The sequence below is a fragment of the Sander vitreus genome, chromosome 10 (assembly GCF_031162955.1).
Source record: "Sander vitreus isolate 19-12246 chromosome 10, sanVit1, whole genome shotgun sequence".
NCBI classification, from domain to species: domain Eukaryota; kingdom Metazoa; phylum Chordata; class Actinopteri; order Perciformes; family Percidae; genus Sander; species Sander vitreus.
Genome location: NC_135864.1, coordinates 31,966,554 through 31,989,787, shown reverse-complemented (window position 1 = coordinate 31,989,787; position 23,234 = coordinate 31,966,554). Strand labels below are relative to the sequence as shown.

Genomic DNA, 23,234 nt, shown 5'->3' with positions numbered 1-23,234 from the left:
CACGAGTGAAAAAAACTGAACAAATGTACACTGTAAGAACAAACCTATTCAAAATGTGTTGTGCTGAAAAATAACAGGCAGTTGCTTTTGTAAGATCTTCATTAAGTACTGAACATTATAAACACTAACAGGAAACGGTAAAAAATATGGATTACTTTATTAAATAAATAGAAACTTTGCAAACACACCTTTATGCCATTTTGAGTAATTTATGGATGCTGGAAAATACATACATTCATGGACATTTTTTGGTTAGCAACTAATTGAATTGAGCTTTATGTCCACAACATCACTGATTTTCAGGGCAATAACGCATGTAGTGCATCATCCCTTTGGAGGTTTTAAGAGAGACTCCCACTCAGCATGAAATGTGTGGCTCCTTTAAGGATGGCACTGAAGTCTGGCAGCTCCTGAAGGCATAAAATAATTATTTAGTGGGTGGATAGCAGATAGGAGGATGATACTAAATTATCATCCTCCTACTACTACAATGTACGTGGAGATACGATAGGTGCACTTTCACAGATGGTTTCGTGTCCAGTTTTCCTAAGTGAGTGGGAAACTGTGACAGAAGAAACTCCAGCAAAAAGAGCCTCATCCATCCTCCCGAGCAGACGACTGGCCTCCACCGAGGCTGCACCGAGCTAAGAGACAATTTAATGGGCAGCTCATCACTAATTTGACAGAAGAACTGTGCATGAATTCTTATTAAAATGTCAGCTTAAAAGAAATGCAAATGTTCAACCAAAATCAGGCTCTAAAACTTCTCGTAGTTGTTGCAGCTGACAAAAATCACCCGGAAACTGAAATTGTACAGTGTAGTAAATCATTTATTTCATTATTAAGAACAAAAATAATGCAAGAATTTGTCTTAAAGACAAGCATCTGTCACTTTTCATCATTTCACATTTGTTACAGATCTCTGCAACAAAAACAAAGAATCCAAAATAAACAACTCAGAAGATACAGGAGAACAGAAGGTAAAAAGAGACCACATTTAACTTAAGGGGGACAAAGACAGTAGTAAAAATACACACACATAATCAGTATGGATTGCACAGATACCATAATAAACTACATAAAAACAAGTAAATAAGAAAAGAAGATTGTGAAACAAAAAAAGGCTGTCGTGAAGGCTGAACTAATTTCTACAAAGATGGAGTGGCAAAGAGATAAAAATAAATAAAAAAATAAATAAAATAAACAGTCCACTTTTCACTCCATTGCTAACACGTGTTGAAATGCTTTCAACCATGTGGACACTACAATTATTCTGATCCATTTCATGGGCCGGTAGGTATTTGGATACAGAGGAATGATTTCACACAGAAAGTGTCGTCCCATCAGATTTGTGAGAAGCCGCTGTGAGGCTTCTTCCTGCACTGGTGCAGTCAGGTTTTACACACAGACCCATAAGGAAGGGAAAAAGAAACCTATCTAAAAACCTGATGGAACTCTAGTTATTATCGAGATTTATTTTTCTTCTCTGCGAGCTGAGCGTTTCCGTTGAAGGTTCATCACACGGACTTTGGCCAAGATCCCTGTTTAGTTCCTCGGATTTCACGGTTTTTTTAAGTGACATTCCGTGACTCAAAGCCGTTGCGTGAAAGGTTGTCTAGGGAGGTCTTTCAATAAGTTTCTGGTTTGTTTAGAATGAATATGACAGAAACTATGAATGGACAAAGAAAGAAACAAACTGACAAATGCTCTTTATAGACACTCAAACTTCATCAGCAGAAAAGCCAAGGAATGACAAATTACATTTCTGGCGGCTGGCGGAAAATCTGCAGCAACACCGAGAAAAATGATCACTGTAATGATATTATTAGATTCAGTGTACTCTGGGACTCAAACTCCACGGAACTAAAGTCGTAGCTGATGATCATTATCAAAACATAATTCATCTTCAGCACTGTAAAAGCCCAGACTACTCCATAACACCAACAACATTCATCGTTTTTACCTTCAGAACACAAATCTTCACCTGAGAAGATATGTATCGCTGTTCATTTTAAATGTCAAGAATGTCAAGAAACTTGGATAACATTCACAAAAAGACTTACAACATACCTAACAACGTGTTTTGTATTATACGTCATCATAGCCACGTAGGGGGCTACCATGACGCCATTTTGTGTATAGTAAGCGATGTCAATCCAATACACTTTTTGTCATATTTAGCGAATATCTCCTCATAGTCATCTAGCTCTCGATTTTCTGTGTGCGCTGAAAAAAAAGAATCCAGTGTTCCTACACTGTGTGGCTGTGTGATTGCAGCGTTAATTTTGACAGCAAATTCTGATTTAGTCTTAGTCTTTTGAATAACACACCATTTAGTTTTAGTCTTATTTTAGTCATCTGAAATCTTTTAGTCTTAGTCGACTAAATATCATAAGAGTTTTAGTCTTAGTCTAGTTTTAGTAGACCAAATATTAGCAGATTTTAGTCGACTAAATCTACAGTGGACTTAGTTGACTAAATGTTTCTCCAGAATCTTTGGTCATTGGAAGTATCCATCAGTCTGTTATGGAATGGTATAAAGGTTTGAATATGCAATACAGATTTATTGGGTCGTCCTAGACCTAGCTCTGACATTTCTGTTGTTCATGAGACGTGTCATTGCCCTCGGACCGGGTGCACTGCAAAACGTTGGCGTGTTGCTAACGAGCGAAGTCAACTGAAATCAGCCAAAGCTGTGTAACTAAGACTGTGCAACTAAACACAACTAAGTATAATGTAAACAACCTCACTGTTGTGAAAATGTCCTCGAAACGTGTAAAGTTCTGCAAACTCGTCCTCCTGTGTACCTGCTGCTGCGTTTGTTTAGCTGTTGCGCCTGCATGTGCCGCGGCTTTTTAAAATGGCTCTGCTGCTTCCGCATAAATCAACCTACCCTCAAAGATTGGCTCTGATTGGATTTCTTCTCAACTTGTCCCACAAAAAAGAGTGGTTCTGATTGGATCTCTTCTCCATTCGCCCCTCCCTAACATTTTCGTCTCATTTTTATTTGTTGACTAAAGTATCTGTAATATTTCGTCACAGTCTTTGTCATCATATCTGACTTTTTATTTATGTTTTATTTAGTTTTTGTCCGTGAAAAAGGTTCGTTGACGAATACAAATATATAGAATATATATACAAACAAAGGTGCGCACGAGCCAAACACCACTATTCCGGCCAATCAGCAACAGGTGGCGCGAGCAAGCAAGTGATGGGGTGGGGGAGGGGGGTGCGCCTGGGTAGCTCACCTGGTAGAGCGTGTGCTCCATCTACAGGGGCTTAGTCCTCGCTGCAGCTGCTGCAGGTTCAATTCCAACCTGCGGCCCCTGGCTGCATGTCATTTCCCTTCTCTCTTCCCTATCATGTCTAAGCTGTCCTATCAAATTATTATAAAACAAATTATGTTTTTGGCATTTTAAGGCAACTTTTCCCGCTTCGGTCCCCCTACAGGTTGGAAGCGGAATTGTCCATTACATTACATTATGCAAGTTTGCCAGATCGGGTAGCGGATCTGTAGTTTGAATGAACTGGACAATGTAATGTAATGGACAATTCAGCTTCCATCCTGTAGGGGGACCGAAGCGGGAAAAGTTGCCTTAAAATGCCAAAAACATAATAAAAAAAGTGAGGGGGATGGGGGGGAGGCATCGGCCGGCCAGGAGTTAAAAAAGAAGTTGTATGACCGGGATATGAGGGACATCGGTGAGGCGTTTCAACGCTGCAGAAACCTCCGTGATGTCAAAGGAATGAAAACTGATGAGGGCTCTCGTCGTTATGGACACGTGAGTAACAACGTTGCCTTCGCTGTCAGTTTACTGTAACCTCGTCCGTTTGCTATTGTTTGTGATGGCTGCTCCTAGCTGGCTGGCTTTACAGCAGTAGCGACAGTTTGCTAATCCACAACCTAACGTGTGCTAATATTGACTCTGCCATATTTCCTTTAGTCAGCAGAGACACTAAGGCCTCCTGCACACTGGCTGCGTGGCGTTTCTGTTGCATGGCGGCTGCGTGGTGTTTTCCATGTCTTTGCACACCAGAAACGTGTCTCATGCGGCGCTGCTGCTGCTGCCAGCCTTGTCTGTACACGTGTATGTTTCCCATTGATCCAATGAAATAATTATGATTACTGCAAAGACAACGTCGGCAGTATTGACGACAAAATAGGCTACAGACTATTTCGTTCTGTACTGACAGGTGCAATATTAGAAAATCGATAAATCGCAGCATCCCTTACAGCACCTTTAAAGATATCCGTTTGCAAAGACATAACGATGCTCGTTAGACAAGCAAAGGGATGTGAAGCATCCTGAACACTGACAGGTCATCACCTGGTTCATAAACTATTTCCATCAGACTTTGTTAAGATTCCTTATTCCGTCCGTAGAGGGTCAATTCAGTTCTGCTCAGGGTCTTGCTATTGATGCAAACCAGCTAACCTGCAGTGATCCATATGCAGCGTGTGTCTGTCAGTGACCCTGTGTTTTCAAAATGTAAATTCTCGTTTGTCTGACTTTTCAATGATGTTCAGGACATTTAAATTCAGTTCTCTGTGGGTATAGTCAGTCTCTGTCAAGGTGAGCCACAGCAACAAGCATGCCGGCACCAAAACAAAAGTGTGAAGCTCATCTTGCATCAGACAAACTCTATTCAGAAACACACTGAACATCAGCATAGCTTTTTTTTTTTTTTTTCTTCCTTACTCGGTTTGGCATCTGCTTCTCCGACGCCCGTGGCACCTTGGGGGCTGTCAGTGATCCTAGCCTCGGGGAAGATGCTGGTTCAAGGCAGACAGCTCATCAAGATGAGTGACAAGTGTTGGGGCAGGAACTTACAATTCTCTTTTTCTGCCTCGGGGTGAAAAGTTGCACACTGTGGCTTTAACACTACATCTTCTAATTTGCTTTTTATTCTGGACAAATCTCAAAAGGGTAATGATTTTAGTACTGCCAGGTTATAATCAGGAAAGAGCTTTGAAGTAGTCACAGCTGGTCATTGACATCACAGACACCCATAACTCAGCAAAATAACTGCTGGAGGCTTTGCTTTTATTTTGTAATGCACCGCTGCAATAAAAGTCCGTAGTAATGTACGTAGTCTGTAACTGCTGCTTATTTCCAAGCAATCGGTGATATACTATAGCAATACAGAGTGCTCCATAAGTACTAGAACGGCAACACACCGCTGCCTGCTGATTTGGCTCCAAACTCTTGGTGGTTTGGATGATAGCTTTACTTTGGTGGTATTCTCAGTGATACTGAAGGAACAGATTGAGTAGAAGTTAATGAAGTCTGGAAATGATATGATCTGTATATCCAAATTGTAATGTACATATACAGAAGGACTCCGCTGGATATAAGAGCGAGTAAAAAAGGGAATTATGTTCCTGCAGCCGCACTTTAAGATCATCAAACTAAAATGACTTTAGTATTTTTGTCCTACTATATAAACTAAACTCAGCAAAAAAAAGAAACGCCCCTTTTTCAGGACACTGTATTTCAAAGATACTTTTGTAAAAATCTAAATAACTTTAGAGATCTTCATTGTAAACCGTTTAAACAATGTTTTCCATGCTTGTTCAATGAACCATAAACAATTAATGAACATGCACCTGTTGAATGGTCAAAAAGACAATAAGAGCTTAAGGGCGGGAGGCAATTAAGGTCACAGTTAAAAGAAAATTAGAAAAGTAAAGAGACCTTTGTACTGACTCTGAAAAACACCAAAAGAAAGGCGTCCAGGGTCCCTGCTAATCTGCGTCAATGTGCCTTAGGCTTGGTGCAAGGAGGCATGAGGACAGCAGATGTGGCCAGGGCAATACATCGCAATGTCCCTACTGTGAGACGCCTAAGACAGCGCTACAGGGAGACAGGAAGCACAGCTGATCGTCCTCTCAGTGGCAGACCACGTGTAACATCACCTGCATAGGATCGGTACATCTGAATATCACACCTGAGGGACAGGTACAGGATGGCAACAACAACCGCAAGAACTGGCCAGTCTGGTGCAGAACATGAGGAGGAGATGTACTGCAGTACTTAATGCAGCTGGTGGCCACACCAGATACTGAGGGCTACTTTTGATTTTGACCCCCCCCCCCTTTGTTCAGGGACACATTATTCCATATTCCAAATCTTTTAATGTTCATACAAATATTTGCATATGTTAAGTTTGCTTAAAATATAAAAGCAGTTGACAGGACGTTTCTTTTTTTGCTGGGTATATATCTCCTATTGAACAATGTGGGAAATAAAGAAAACAATGGGGAAGTGTAGAGTGTAGATGAATGACTGCCTTTCATATCCTGCCTCAGTAAGGTCAAGTAGCAAATGTAATATGTCATTAAATGTGCAATAACTTGACACTGGCCAGTTTGATGGCATACAAGTGTTTCCTACAGGCAGCCTTGCACTGATTTTGTGCCGTTACATAACTCCAGCTAAGTCTTTAGTGAGAGACACTGAAACAAACAGGTTGAAGGTTAAAAAGAACAGTGTGTCTGGTGTTCTTGATGTGCTGCAGACCTCTCGCTGACATTACATGCATTAGAAATGCTTGCCAAGACACTGAAATTGCTATGGAATTGATAAAATCTCAGTTAGAGCTGGAGAAGGTATCCTGAGAAAATGATAACATATAATATGTTATTTCCTTTCTTTCCTCGGCTTACTTCAGTACGACCAGATTCTGGATGTCTGGGCTGAATTGTGAACCCAACGCCATTCTCAATTTAATTATATGGGATCATCAGCTCATTTATTTATTGGAAATTATTATATGACTAAATATAGTCGTCAGTAAGTGATTAATAATTAATATATTGCAATAAAAGCCACACAATTTGATACATTTAGTTTATTATCCAGCCATGAATCTAAACAGACACCTTGAATAGTTCTACCTGCTCATCTGATCGGATATATGTAAAAGCCTTTAGTTTGTACCTAAAGACGCAGACTCTATAAACCCACTCACCTTAATAGCAGTAGAAACAGACTGTATGTTCACCCACAGTGAGATATCTATTGCAGCTTTGGATCAGCCATTTCGAAAATCAGTAAATGGAGGGTTAAATACTTTTAAGATTGAAACACAAAAGGGAGAAAAAAAAGATTACATAATATGTTACATATTTTAAATGTTCTGAAGAGAAACAAACACTTTGAAAACGTCCACATTAGAAGCCCCTGCCCCTCCATGGTACAGCCATGTGTTTTCACTTCTGCTGCCTGATTAGACCTCCTCTCAGGAGCCGTGGGCACATACACACTCTGCTTGATTGAGGTCTCCCTCAAACGTCTGTTAGCTTTGTTGTACCTGGGCAACTTAACCCTTTACAAGCCTTTTTCACAGCAGACATGTTGACTTGTCACAGCACCAGTGTTACTAATAACATTAATGATGGCTCTGTTGTATCCCAAGTGTTCCAGCAAGCCATGACAGTAACTACATTTCTATCCGAATTTGATACGTCATGTAAACACCATATTCCGTTTGGATAAGGCCTTTTTCCGAATCTAGCATTTTCAGATTAATACATGTGGGATATTCCAGTATTATTCAGGTTTTAGATGTATTCTTTGGACATGTATACAGCACACTGGGAATATGCATCTCAATCAGGATTTTTACTGCAGTTTATGGCCTCTTGCCTGTTTACGCCTTATGGTCAGCTCTGTGTGTTGCTATTGTTGCTGTAAACAAACCAACCACTTAATACATCCATGAAACCAACCGGCTAACAGTTTGCAAGGCTGCGATAGTGATGCATGCCCAAAAGAAAAAAGAGGAGAAACACAGCTACTTTTAAACATTATGAAAGACTTGGATATCAACAGGTTTTTGGATATGCGCAAACATCGCAACGCCGACCTTTTTCAGGAAGGTGGTTGAAGGAATGAAAGAGGAAGGGTGTGTTCGAACAAGTCCGCATCGGGGGGAAAAATAGGATTTTTCCACCGGTGGCGGACTGATGACAGCCTCCCTCTTTTATTCCTTCAACCAGCTTCTTGAAAATGTCAGCGTTGAGATGTTTGAGCATATCCAAAAACCTGTTGATATCCAAGTCTTTCGTAATATTTAAAAGTAGGTGTGTTTCTCCTTGTCTTTTGGCCATGCACCGCAGCATTACAAACGGTTGGCTAGTTGGTTTTATGTACAACAACCAGCAACCATATAACAACTTATAATACATCCATGCCAGCAACGCACAGAGCTGACCATAAGCCGAAAACAGACAAGAGGCCGTAAACTGCGTTAAAACCCTCAAATGAGACGCATATTCCCAGGGGCGTAGCACGAAATTCTGGGCCCTGTAGAAAGGCATTTTCTTTGGGCCCCTCCCCGCATCCACAGCTATTCATTCTAGCATCTTTTTGGGCCCTCCTCACATGAAGGCCCTGGGTACTCAGTCCCCTTCCAACCCCCCTTTATTCAAACGGAATGTGCTGTTGATATGACCCAGATCAAATTCGGAATAGTAGTTTGCATGTAAATATACTCATTGTGACAGTGAGCCAGAATGCACAATACCAGGACCCTGAGAGTGAAGCAGCTAAATGGAACGCTGCCATCATTCATTTTATTAGTCAACACCTGTGCTTTTCCTATTGTGGCAAGTCAAAATATCCTCCGTGAAAGAGACCCGAGTTGAATTTGGTGACCTTGTGTAATTCGCAGCGTTGCTCAGCCAAACCTAAACTTCTGTTCTGATCGGCCAGAATAATTGAAACACCTGTGCGGATGCGGGACAAAAGAGTTGAGCTCCCTGAGCACCTAAACATCACGTTTACACTCTGCTAAACATAAACACATGATGCTCTCCCATGCAACACCAAAGTCATTCAATTACACATGTAGCAAAACATCATTAACGTTTTTCTTTTGAGCTACTGTAGCACAGGAATTTCCCCAGTGTGGAATTAATAAAGTCTATCTTATCTTATCAAACTCTGCTCTGCAGCTCACTGTACAGCAGTCCCTGAGCTCACATACTGTATGTATATGTAAAAAAGTTTCTCTTTCAAAACGCTTCTTTATGTCATTTCAATTTTATTAGTTCCACAAACATTTTTTCCTTGGAAATTAAATATTCAAATAGACCTCTCAAAAATACAATGTAAGTGCACTGTCAAATCTTTTTTTTGCAAACCCAACGAAGAAAAGGACCCTTTATGAAGCATCTGTTCACATATTGTTAACAGATCAGTATACTACAGTACAGGGAAAGCATATTGTAGAGTGTATAGGTCTGAAAGTCTTACGCAGACTATTAAGAGACTGTGCCTGACCCTTTGACTTCCCTTAAGGGAAGATCTTTGGTCCCCTAAGACTTACTGGAACTGTGGCTTTGCTCCATGGTGTTGAAGAAGAGACAGACTCCTGCAGTCAGCAGCAGGTGCATGGACTCGTACAGTAATTTGGGTGAAAAGACGCTCCATATGAAGAGATGGTAGCGCAGAGCAGTCACCAGCACAATGTAGGCTGCAGCTGGCACAGACCTCAGCAGGGCCAAACAGTAGCAGCCATGGCCGAGTGCGACCGGGCTCCTGCAGAGAGGAGAAGGATTGATCAGAGAGAAGGGGAGGCACTGCAAAAAGCAAAGCAGGCGACTCTGTGCTGCCAATAACTTCCTGGCGAGCAACACGGAAAAGTTTACACGTGAACTAAGGTCACTCTAAGCTGCTTTATGTTTTTTTTCTTCCAAAAGATGATGTCAAATCAGTAAAGCTGCAGATTGTTTGATGTTTTATAGCGAACGCATGTACCCGAGAGAAGAGTCTGATCCAATTATCTTCTCACAATAATACGGATTTCTGGCAAATTCTGATAAAGAAGTTAATGACTTTAAAACCTGCATGATGGGAGGAGGAGGGGGTGCAGTGAGGAGATTAGGAGATGGTGATGTAAAAAAAACAAAAAAACACACAGGGATACACAAAGAATTGTGTACAACTAGACTTCATCTCTGACGTACTGAAACACATGGAGACTTTAGCACTGGGATCTGTTCATGTTCATTTAAACAGCCCAGCTGAGGGGGAGGAACTTTAAAGCTGTTTCCCAAGACAAGAGAAGTAGGAGATGTGGGAAGCGGTCCAGTGTGGAGCTGGGAATTCAATCAAAGGGCCAACATTTATATTACTAACGTGCAAAACTACATCCGTGTGCTGAGAGTCTCTCATAAAGGAAACTTTTATGAACCACTTCATGAACTCAGTTTTGTTTTTGTAGTGTTGGACATCATATTTTTGTTGTGATCACATTTTAGCTGCCAATGACATTCTGGAGATGTGGGGCATCATCATTAGGTTGAACGATGCAATTGGTCAGATGATCATCAGACAGATTTAAAGGGACATGCAGTGCATTATAAATGTGCAAAAGAACCCAGCGTAAAATAGTTATAAGCTGAGTAATCGGGTCGATTAATGCCATTTTGAGATAATCGGCATGGGCCGATGCCTGCGCTCACGAGGCCGATTAACATCTGCAGGCAGCCTTGTCAGAGTGGCTGCTGTGGAACAAAGTCAGCGCTCCCCCTTGTGTCAATTTCGCCATTCTATAGGCAGACGTCAGCGTCATGGCTGCAAGCCTTCAACCAGCTAAACTAGCAAAAGGGCTTGAGAAACTATTGTATGGGCATCCCCAGCCCCCACGCCTACTCCCAAAGAGTACAACATTTATCAGATTTGTCATTTGGGATTGTTGTGGGATGCTAAGCAAGTGTAACTGTGAAGCCTTTTATTTATTTTATAGCCTACAACTAAACACAGACTAAACCGAGCCAATGCAGACAACAACGGCGTTAAATAAATATACATGATATCGTCCATTGGCTGCCTTGCTCTATATATATCGGCATTGGCCATTGAAAAACCCACATCGGTCGACCACTAGTGTAATATGAGCAGAATGAAGGATAAATGAAGCAATGACTGAGGAAGATCCCGCTGCTGGAAATCCTCCTCCAAACCACTGAAATAAGAGTTTGATGGAAGGCTACGCTGTCCTTCAGTACATGATGTGCACAGAAGATTACCTGTCTGTCACCATCTCCACTGCTTTTTTCACAGCTCTCAGGTCATTTCAATAAGCCAATGCAGCCTCTTGGAAACCAAGTACACAGTGAAAATAGAATCGCCTGAATATGTGTTTTACTGTTCGTATTTATGTCAGACTATCCAACTCTTTAGAGACGGTTTTAATGATGGCAATTAAGTCAAGTGGTGTTGATGGGCCTCCCCTGATTGGCCAGTTCTGAAGGTTCACAGTGACTATGTGCACTGAAACAATGAACACATGCTCTTTGCCTTAAGTAGAGTTTGACTGTGTCAAGAGAGACCCGTTGAAAAGCTACCGATCAAAGTCCATTTCCAGTACTTGCCTTGTGGTCGAGCTGCTGATGGTGCAGAGTGAATTCTTAATGAGCTACTGTATATGAGACTATTTTAGAGTTCCATTTGTCAAAATGTCTCTAAGTGTCTGAGTGCATATTACAGGTAGGGCTTAAGTAGAAAGCACCACTCTATGAATAACAACAACAACAACAGAGAAAGATGGTGATGTCATGTTGTAATGTAATGTTAACAAGCTGGATTCAATGTGATGTTAGCTTGAGTGGCATCATAGAACAAGTCCCTGAAGTGGCCTCTCACTGGCCGTGTTTTCTTCTTCGAACTTTGACCCTTTCACAGTGTGTTTTCAGTTCATGAAAGTTAACTGTAACATTTCAGTTGCCTAAAAATGTCTTGTTCGGTCTTGCTTGAATCACCCATCCTCAGCTATGCTAAGTTTTTTCAACTCTAGACGTTCAGGGCAAAAATTACAAAAATCCGCCCCTGGCTGTTAAAACTCGCTCTGTCTGATCAGGGCTTAAGGAGTCGGATGTGTTTTTTCTCTCCCAGTAAGTACATTATTTTTTAAGTCTGTTTTCCACTAGCCAAAATTAGCATTCTCATTAATATGTTAACGTGAATTACGGATGCACCTTGCTAACTAGCACTAGCGTTAGCTGGTAGCGTAGCGCTCCTCCCCAGCTCTACCCTTGCGTCCAAATATGGTCCCTTTTGGATCCAAAAAAACGGCCAATATGCCACTTTAAAAAGGGAGTCCACAAACCAATGGGTGATGTCACGGTGGCTACGTCCACTTCTTTTATACAGTCTATGATTGCAGCACACAATATGGAAGTGATGGGCAGACTAAACAACATACTGGTGATTTGGCTATTCAGAGGGTAAAACCACAGTGAATGTGGCGAGGCCGCCAGGCTCCACCACCACTTTCTGGTCGGTCAGATCGGTCGTGCTGTCAGTCTAAATGTGATTTACTGTCTGCTTGCATTGTTGTTGCAGTTTTGGTTCACAAGTGAAATGGATCAATTCATGTGCTACGTTTTCAGACGTAACATTTTAGGCTGGAATTTGAACTTGCATACATTCACAGGTGTTATGTTGTTATTGGTTACTGTAAAGTGAATTTCCTTAGAAAATAAATGCCACAGCTTTGCCGAGCTTGCCATGGAGTAGCTTCAATCACAGCTCGGGTTGACTTTTCATTTGTAACCTCTCTACTCTTGTGGTGCTATAATCACTTTGGAAGCATGAATGATGAGGTTTTGACAATCTTGTCAAGAGTCAAACTTAGACACGGAACATTTTTTACCTCATTGTAGTGCTAAATGAAAGGTTGAGAGGTCGTCGAACTTTAATATCCACATCTAGTGTCAGGCCAGCCAGGAGCTGTTCTGGTCCAAAGTGTTGGATGGACAAATCAAAACCAAATCATCTTTTCCATCTCTAGGCTCTGCCGCTAGCAGCACAAACCGTTTGAGAGGAGTAGAACTTTTTAATCACAGATTGGCTGAACTACTGAAATGTTAAACACATCATTTCAAATGTGGGATCAAATATCGTGCATGGGTATACACACCCTTGATGGGACTTTTGTGCTAACAAAATTAAAACCTTTTTTTACATAAAGAAGTGACTTTTTAATCACAAGGCTGCAGCCTTGGATATTTCCATGCAGATCTGTTACTGACATTTAAACAAAAAGGCATTTTAATAAAAAAAACATCACCTTTTAAGTGGCGTGCAATAAAGGGGGGGGGGGGATTTTGGATAGTCATCATAGAAACATTAATTGGTCTTTTGACAAGGGCTGGGATAACTGGCAGAACAGTCAACCAAGTGACAGTACTCCGATACAATGGAAATCAAAATTGAGTTGAGTTCAATTGTGTGGTCCAATGGATTGGGGATCGGGGATTGGGGATGGGGGGGGTTGTCAGTGGGTTGTCTTGATCAAGTTGAAATGTATAGTACTACCACTTGGAGGGACAGAAGCTGGACATTTTAACCATTTCCATTACTTACAACTAACTATTTAAACTTCTCTGCTCGCACGCTCACTCACTTAACCCTTAAAACTGACTAAGGGCGATGGGCAGCTCACTATTTATTTCAAATATAGTAGTAAAGATCAGCATAACACCAATTGGTAATCCTATTTGGCTTATTACTTAACACAAACGTGGATATATTTCTGGCAGGAGCGCGGCAAAGAGGGCCATCCCTATAAACGTGATAGTCTGTCCCTGACTGAGTAATGAAGTTACACCATTGGTTGGTCAAGTGTTGGAGTTTCCCCATTGGCCGTTGTACAGTCTTCAATCACAGTTACCTGCACAAAAAAGTGTGCGCCAAAAGTGTCAAGTGATAAGTTCAAAGGTTTTTTTAGTTGAATGCGAAAGTTCAAACAGGCATCTGTAGAACATGACATTAGTTCATAACTGTGAACATGACAAGATACTGATAAAGCAAATAACTTAAACTAGGAAGTGAAACAATTAATTCATTTTTTATAATAATATGTCTAAGGGTTTTAATAAACAAACAATTTCTTTTGTTCTGTTCACAAGTAGAGCTTAGATCTAGCCCAAATAAACAAGCCCGACCCAACCCGAGCCCGTGCACGTTGTGTCCGAGACCGGCCCGGCCCGACACATTAACTGGAATTATGAGCCCGAGCCCGATTTCAACCCAACATTTTTTTAATACGTGGGCCGTTATAACTGACGTTCTCAACTACAATTCAGAGGTGTTTGAACTCAACGCATTTCTCTGTGAGGGCTTGCTTCGCCGTCATGCTTGAAGAAGTAACAAAAGAGGACGTTGAAGGCTGACTATCATCTTTTCTGCCACGGCGAGCCTGCTTCATGTGTCTGTTCATAATCCAAGTCCCCGTTTTATTTGCTGTCATAGGCGAGCAGCGTGCCGCCCTTAGCCTAATGCACTTGACAAAGCCGACACATCTGTTGTCACTGCCCACGACTTGTTTAAAATGGTTCCATACCTCCGACTTTCCTCCAAACTTGCTCAAAGGTAATTCTTCTGTTTTTCTTTTTTTCTTTACATCCTCAAGCTCCATGTTGCACTTAAGCTACACCATACAGCCCAGCAGGCCAAGTGTGATGCTACACCATACAGCCCAGCAGGCCCGGTGTGATGCTCCACCATACAGCCCAGCAGGCCCGGTGTGATGCTCCACCATACAGCACACAGCAGGCCCGGTGTGATGTTCCACCATACAGCCCAGCAGGCCCGGTGTGATGCTACACCATACAGCACACAGCAGGCCCGGTGTGATGTTCCACCATACAGCCCAGCAGGCCCGGTGTGATGTGTGCGAGAGGAGGAGACTCCGCGCATGACACGTGTTGCATTTTGTAACTGTAGTCCAACTTGTGTAACTTTTTGGACACTTTGGCCTACATATAGCCTATATAGATACTATTTCTGATTGTGGCATAGCTTTCTCCCCACCCAATTAGGCTAATAAAGTTATGACTGCCCGAGGATAGTGGCGGAAAATAACGGCCCAGCCTCGGGTCGGGCTCGGGCAGAGAATCTAAACTCTATTCACAAGACATTCAACCTTTTAACCTTTTTTTTTTTTTTAAATTAGAATACGTTTGTTGTTTCAAATACAGGGATTGTATACTGTATAAAGTACAAGTATAATGTCCGTGAATAGATATGAGTTTAGAATTGATTACAGTTCTCGGCATTAAGGAGCTGTATAGCAGAACGTGCAACCATGTTTGGTCTATGGCATTCTTCCGGTAACACTCTTCTTGATTCTTCACATAATGTTTTGTTTGTACGGCCTCTGGCGTTTCGGAGAATACTGCAACGGGTAGCAGTATGTCCGTATCTCTCACGTTGCTTCAGTACACTTTAAGAATAATCACTTGGACCACTACCGAAAATTACAAAGGAACATTTAATATCCAGGAGTTTGCATTATAGACGCTGCTGACTATCCATGCACGATCCAGCCTTATACTATGTTTCAACCTAGTCTTGTTTATTCAAATCATGATTTCTATTTTTAACTTTTCTTTTTTTTTTGTTGAGTTAATGTTAATGAGTTGAGCTTTCCACGTACCCCCTGGAAACTGCATGAACAGCCCTGGGGTGCCTGGAAAGATATCAGCCATATAGTGACTTTAAAACTGACACTTACCTGTCTCTTTGTGAGCTGAGGAAGCAGACGAGGTGACACGCCCAGAGCAGGGGCCCTGCGTAAGTGCTGAGGGCCGTTAAGAAGATGGCAGGGGCTTCCACGTAACTTTCCAGTCCAACAAAGCCGACTGAGATGTCGACGGTGGCGATGTTGTTGGAATTGCCCTGCAGGAGCACAACGAAATCTTATTTTAGCATCACCTTTAGCATCACCAAGGGTGCAGGAATAACTAACCTTTTACAACGATCTGTGGGTGAGGCTTTGTTAGCATTACAGAGCTCTTAAGAACTGGCCCTTTGCTTTATCATCATTACTCTGAGCTTCTGCCGACTTCCCAGAGGCCCAGTTGTTTGTGTTTTCCAGTCCCTGACCAGAGCAGCACACACAGCCTTCTGTTTGCTGGACTTTTGATAGAGCCACTCAGGCTACTGTGTAAGTGTGTACATGCGTATGTGCCAGCACAAGCATAACAACTGTTTATTTCTGGTGTATTTAACTTTCTTTTCGTGTTCAGAAGTTTCATCTCCAGCTTTAGAAGATGTACTCACTGTTATTCAATCAGGATTTATAGCCACAATATAGGCTAAAGGCTATTTGGTTCTGTCAATGTAGAGTATATTCACATAAGCAAAAATATGCCTTTGTTTAAATGCAATAATGTCGTTAAAAAAAATGTTTCATAGCCTTAAAATATATGTGAAGGACTTTTTTATGAGCTTGTTTCATCACAAGCTCAACCAGCACCTGAGAGAATCATAGCTTCTTTTAAATTAAAGAATATCAAAATATATACAGAGGTCTGTCTTTGGCATGGATGTATTATAAGAAGTGAATACAGCATAAAAGGCGGAGCCCCTCTCATTCCTATAAGAGTTGCTCAGTGGCGCAAAAAGCTATCATGGAGCCAAACCCGCAGCTAAATGTGGCCCATAGAGCAGGCACCTGACTATAACTACTAGAGACCTCTGCTGGCCGAGCCAGAAACTTCCATTTGGCGCTCCGCTAACTTGAATGGGCTTAAAATGACTTAATCGTGCAGCTCATTTAGACTTTCCAAATGTTATCGGAACGAATGGATCGAATTCTGATAGTGAAACAAGTCATTTTGTGGGGCTTGTTACGCTCAAAAAATGTATCCACTGATTTACAGACGTCTCTTTCGCCATGCGGGTCTATGGCAAACAGTCTTTTTGTGCCACAAGTCTTCACGTGACGGACACAGAAGTTGTAATTCCACTGTTGGTCACTATGTTCATTTTGCTTCAAACCAGGGCGGTCTTCCTCAGGGCCTGGTCTATGGCAAATAATCACAAAGAAAGAGGAAGGTAACGGACATCCGGTGGAATGTCCTGCAGTACCTGAACAATCCCGAAAAAGGAAACGTCGTCGAGATAGACTCGTTTGACAACAACATTAACATTAGGTAGGTAGCTAAGTTAATGCTATGTTAACGGGGGGGGGAGCTAGCAACAAGCTCGCAACGCGTACTGTGATAAAACACTCTCCGCCAACATTGAGCGTCCGGCCCACTGAAATTGAAAAAAATTGAAAAAAAGACACAGGCGCTCAGAAAAACACGTTAGGGCCTGTGTCCATATACTGTTTACTTCTTAGCGCCAGTGTCTTTTCCGCTTCGAAATGCTGGGAGGAAGTGCTCCCCAGTGCTTTTCTGCCAGGGAAAACACTACGTGGACACAGGCCCTTATGTGGACACTCAGTCGTAAGCAGGTTAAAAACCTTTTTTGACTAGAAAGGCTGCTCAACTCCAGTGAATCGAAACATGTTACTGAACCCGAGTACAATTGTTCCCTGGACAATCATCTTGAGCCGAACCTACAATAAAGGACTCACAGGCAAGGTAATCCATGTTCAAATTTGCACTGCTCAGGTGCTCAATCTGACTTCTGGATGGCACATTCCGGTTACTGAAATCACCTGTGGCCTGTTCACACTCAGAGATGCAGCCTTCAGACAAATCAATCAACCTGAGCCACTGAATCAACAGCACTTTTGAGAAACGCTGCCACGTCTGCTCATATCTTTTCTGGCAAAATTCAAATTGGCTCACTTACAGTATTTCAATTTTGTTAGTGTTCTATGCTTAGCAAATTCAATTTCCATGCGCATAACAAGTGATAATTAGAATTAGAATTTAGAATTCACTGCGATTGCGGCATGTATGCTCCACCACACACACACACACACACACACACACACACACACACACACACACACACACACACACACACACACACACACAGAAAACTGTCTGGTGAAATCATCAGCAGGCATCAAGGATGTCTTTCTTGTTCAATTTGATCCATGAGCAGCAACACATCAAGTAATGCTTTATTTCCCTTCTGTGCACACGTCTCTGATCACAGAGGATGAGAACATTAACAGCTGGCTCCATTTTAAGAGCAGGTCGGAGGCTGCATAATATGGACATTTAATACTTGCTTTCGTGCTGAAATCCTGCTGTGATCTTTCAAAAGTAAGGAGTGTCATTCTGCACCATAAACAAATCCACCACTTGTGGGAAAAAAAAAACAAACATCAAGTGCAAGAAATGTGAGTGAAATTCAGACAAATGTAATTGTCATAACAACTGTCAGAATGGGGCTGGTCTAATATAGCTCCATGCTAGAGTGTATGCACGGCATGCAAAGAAAAGCTCCAAACAGAAATATCTACTGTAACGTGTATGTTTACTGGAAGTTCAGGTCAGTTCTGAGCTCTAAAAACGTCTTTGTGATGATTCATATTTTTATAAAGAAGATTGCATCTGAATCCATACCAGCGGGGTGACTTGTCCCTACTCGTGTGGCAAAACAAACTGTCTCATTTGTGAAGAATAAACACCTCCTTGCTGCTTTACTGACCATCTGGTTTTGGGACGACAAATCCACTGCAAAGTCTGACTCATCCATCACTTCATATTATGAGCAAGACAGCTCAAACGCAGACGACACTAAACTTCTACCGTGAGATACTTAATTCATCATGTGACACGATTTAACTTTTTTTGTGTGACACTAGCGATGTCTGCATCTGAGGTTACCTGGAATATGTCCCATAATCCTCTTGTGTTTTTGTGTGTTTGGCTGCCAAACAACCAGGACACTTTGAAAACAACAGCTTTCTGCCAATATTCACAATAAAGCCTCTGAAAACACAACAGCAAAAGTGTTTCTCGACTCACTGATCAACTGTAACTGTACTCGCTAATTAGATTTTAATTCAACATCATTTTGATTGTTCTGCGTGACACCAGCTTTTGTTTCAGAGCAGCAAATTTAAATCACACATGTCGCCGCTTTACCGATCTGTTATGGCTACAGCTTGTTTGAGAAGGTTATTACTCAAAGGTCTGTAATTACATGCCTGGGCGCCTAGGCTGAAAATTGTCTGGTGGTGGTCTATTCCAGAGCCCATCCCAGTATTAATGACCCGAGGGTGATGATGGTTATTAAATTGCTAGCGATGTGGAAGTCCAGTGTTAACAACGATACACATCTGCTAAACAAATATCTGTCCGGGGAGGAGGTTAAATCAAAAGGCAGGTATCATAGATGCCTTTGAGTAACATTCATAGCTCATAACACCATAACACATCCGCAGGAAACAACTAGTCCAGTGGGTCTTCATACCAGCACAGGATGAAAGTAATATCATTTACACACAAACATTTCCGCTGCCCAGAACTGCATCCTATTACAGTATCCAACACTTTATGTCAGGGCGTTAAATTTAGATGTCTCTTACAATCAGACAAGGAAAAACTTGCTCACTGATTTGTTGTTCCCTGAACTCCCCCCTTTTAGATATGTGGTGATTTTGGCTCTGGTTCGCATCTTGACACCTCTGTCCTTTTGGCGTCAGCCCTAATAAGTAGCACAATTTGTGCAATGGTTATAATTTGTAAACTGGTAATGGTTTGATAACTACAAGACTTATTTTTAGATTTACTTCAGGGTGGATTTTTACTGGCCTGGACTACAATCAAAGATAAACTGGAGACGTCGGTAGGGGAGTTCAAATAAGCTTGTCTGAATTTAATCTAACAATGAGCTCCCCACTGCCATATTTACTGTTATTACTCTGAAGATAAAACAGTTGGTAATATATATTAGTAACATTGTGGGGTTCCACGTTCCTCTGAGGTTTTGGTGTCTGTCCACTTCCGACATCAACTACCTTCCCAACACTAATATGGGTTGCCAATAGGGGTAGGGTGATAGACCTTAAATTAATAACACAGTATTTTAGTTTTTTTTGCAGTGACGGTATTATATCACAGTATTGAGAAATTAAAAGGGATACTCAATTCAAAACAGGATTCTACCTCTTTTCACTCTATAGCCAATATAAGAGAACATATCTTGTAGAAAAACCAAGCAACCCGTTGATGCCGCTGTCACTGCTACGTCACCCGGATCGTTGGTCTGATTGGTTGAAGGACAATCCAATTGCGTACAGAGTCATTTGAACTATGCCCGTTGATCACGCCTCTTGTGCAGTAGAAAATACAGAGCAGACTCTCCAGACTAATGTTCAATTTGAAAAGATTGAGCTTGGTCTGGTGATTGCCAGACTAAGTACAGCCCCATTTGACAGACAAAGCAGCTGTTATTCTCTCTATCACTGACATCATTATAGTTGCTTACCTGAAAGTAAAAGAAGGCCTGACCGAACCAGTAGTGCATGATGGTGGTTTGGGCTGCGTCATAGTGGAGTTTCTTCCAGATAAACTGAGCCATGAGCGTCTGGACCAACAGGCAGCAGCAGAGGACCGGCAGGTTGTGAGCCCGAAACAACAGGGAAACCAACAAGACCAAGCCACTGTAAATCTCCCATAATCCCCTGCTCTTCAATTTGGCATCTGCTGTGATGATCTGAGATCGCAACAAGTCTTTGGTGCCCGTGAAGAGGATGCCCAAGATGAAGACGTAAACAAAGCGTGCCTCCACTGTTCCCCTAAAGGAGAAAGATAACAGACTGTGTCATTTTTGCATTTTGCAGTAAGCCAGTATTGATTTTTTTTTGTATACAAAACTCTTTGTTCAATATTTGAGTAATTCGGGTAAGTGAGTCTGGGATGTGGACTCTGGCAGGCCTGCTGTACCCGTCCATGCATTTAGCAATTAAATAGCCACATATTTGGGTTTTGGGACATCATTTCATTTAGACTTTATATAATGAATGATCAAAGAAAAAGGCTTCTTATCAAATAAAGGTGACAACAAAAGATGTAACACAATGAACAAGAAGAATCAAATCAAACTAATTAACAGAACCAAAACAACCAACTAACAAATCAAATGCAATGGAGCATAAAGCCCCGACAAAAGCTTTGAAGACAGAAAATTTGACACTTATTATTCTGACATTTCCTTGTGGAGAGAGATAACTTTGATAAATGGGCAAATATGACATCACGGAGGGTAAAAGCTCCAAACCATATGTTTCATTTGACTGACAGCAATCCAATGATCGACAGTCTGACATACTGTGCCTGTGGTTCCTGCATATTTTAGCCAGGTCCTTTGCTATAATAGCTTTTCAAAGTTCATTATTTTCATTAATTCCATAACCCTGTGTCTTGTTAGACAGCATTCCTTATATTTCTGTAACTCATAACCCTTCTTTCATTCAGTATGCAGTGTGTCAATGTAACATTAATAATTAAAGGTATGAGACTGGAAGACAAAATGAATCGCCTGAGGAAAACAGACTCTCACACCCATCACTCTGTCTGTACTTTCTGCATCGCTATCATTTGAGAAACTTTTATTTATTTATTTATTTGCATTTTAGGTCTTTATTTGTGACAGGACAGCTTAGACATGAAAGGAGAGAGAGAGAGGGGGAATGACGTGCAGCAAAGGGCGGCAGGTCGGAATCTAACCCTAAGCCTCTGTATATGGGCGTGTGCTCTACCAGGTGAGCTACCCAGGCGCCCGTGAGAGAAACTTGTTATTAACATGTTATTTGTTACATACGACTTTTTAGTATGTAAATGCACTGTATTTTATAAAGCCTTATACTGTACCTTACAGGGCAAAGCCTGATCCACAGCATTCTGGGTATTTCAGGGGCCAATATGTTTGTTTTCATAGGAAGCACACAGTGCAGGTGTTATTGTTGTGTATATTCCACTTACAGTTTTGAACAACATGTGCAGTGAATGATAAAAAAAGAACAGGTAAAAAGACAAGACACATTGAGAATACCAAGAAACAATATGGAGAAGCTTTAATGATAGGAAGGCAAGTGTGTGCTGATGGGTTCACATCTGAGGTGTTTGGTCCGTTCTACTGGCGTGTTAGTCCGTTTGTTTGGGGTGGTGTGAAAGCTCACACACACACACACACACACACACACACACACACACACACACACACACACACACACACACACACACACACACACAGGTTTGTGGCACTATCTTTGTGGGGACCCATCATTGACATAATGCATTCTCTAGCCCCTTACCCTAACCTTAACCATCACAACTAAATGCCTAACCTTAACCCTTACCCTCACCCTAACCAGAACCTCATTCTAACCCTAATCCTAAAACCAAGTCTTAACCCTCAAACAGCCCTTTAACCTTGTGACCCCACAAGTATACTGGACTCCCAGTTTTTGGAACCCACAAATATAGTTAAACAAGCACACACACACACACACACACACACACACACACACACACACACACACACACACACACACACGAGAGGTCTAATTAGCAACATCAGTGAAAACACCTGTGTGAGTAAATTAAACTGCCAGAGTTTGAGTTGTGTTAACTGTAACGTCTGCGACAACAAAGTGTGTATGTTTTATTAAGGCCGTGTTTACACGAATACGCTCGCGGGTGAAAACGTAAAAATATTTGATCAGATGTGCCTTTCATTTAGACCGCGACGGCGTTTTTGGGATTTAAAAACGCAAAAAAGTGAAACCACCCTCCAGAGTGGAAATCTTAAAAATGCTCCACCCTCGCGTTCCTGTCTAAAGGGTAAAAATGCATTGTGCGAGTGTGTGTGTCTGCCGCGCGTGTGTGTGCCGTGTGTGTGTGTGTGTGTGTGTGTGTGCGTGTGCCGTGTGTGTCTGTGTGTGTGCCGTGTGTGTGTCGTGTGTGTGTGTGCCGTGTGTATGTGTGTGTTTGTGTATGTGCCGTGGGTGTGTGTGCCATGTGCCGTGTGTGTGTGTGTGTCGTGTTGTGTGTGTGTGTGTGTGTGTGTGTCTGTGTGTGTCCAGTGACAAAATTGTCAGCTTTTGTTGTTCGCTTCGCGCTATTAGGGAGAGAAGTAGAAGAAGGAAGCTTCTAGGCAGGTGCGCCGACTTGGTGGTGTTGTGTGGCTGTGCACTTTTGTGTCACCATATGCACGCAAATTTCCCCCCTAAAATGCTCGTCTAAACGCGGAATAAAAACTAATAACGCAACGCCATTTTTGCGTTTTCTCTTCAGCTCGTTTCGGTCTAAACATAGCCTAAATCAATACAATTTACAAACTGATGCAAGTTTGCCTTCTTTCAATTATTAGTCAAAATATGTAAAAAAAAAGAAAAGAAAAGTGACACATTCAAACAGACTTGTATTGAGAAGCATGGCTCACCCTTATATTTGCCAGTTGGCTCGGTACTTGTTGCGCTCACTTCAGTTTTATTTTTTGAGTAATACTGGTTGTCTTTCTGTT

The 23,234-nt window shown here is 41.7% G+C and overlaps 1 protein-coding gene across 1 annotated transcript in view; it reads right to left on the bottom strand.

Moving 5' to 3' along the window:
* Positions 1-6,837: 6,837 nt before the first annotated feature.
* Positions 6,838-23,234, bottom strand: part of pigg (phosphatidylinositol glycan anchor biosynthesis class G (EMM blood group)) — a 108,949-nt gene continuing 92,552 nt past the window's right edge. Inside the window, exons 11-13 of the mRNA XM_078261151.1 lie at positions 20,196-20,505; positions 15,529-15,692; positions 6,838-9,545 (exon numbers count right to left, since the gene is read on the bottom strand). Coding sequence (XP_078117277.1) covers positions 9,323-9,545; positions 15,529-15,692; positions 20,196-20,505 — 697 coding nt within the window. The 3' untranslated portion in view covers positions 6,838-9,322. The remainder of the gene's footprint in view (positions 9,546-15,528; positions 15,693-20,195; positions 20,506-23,234) is intronic.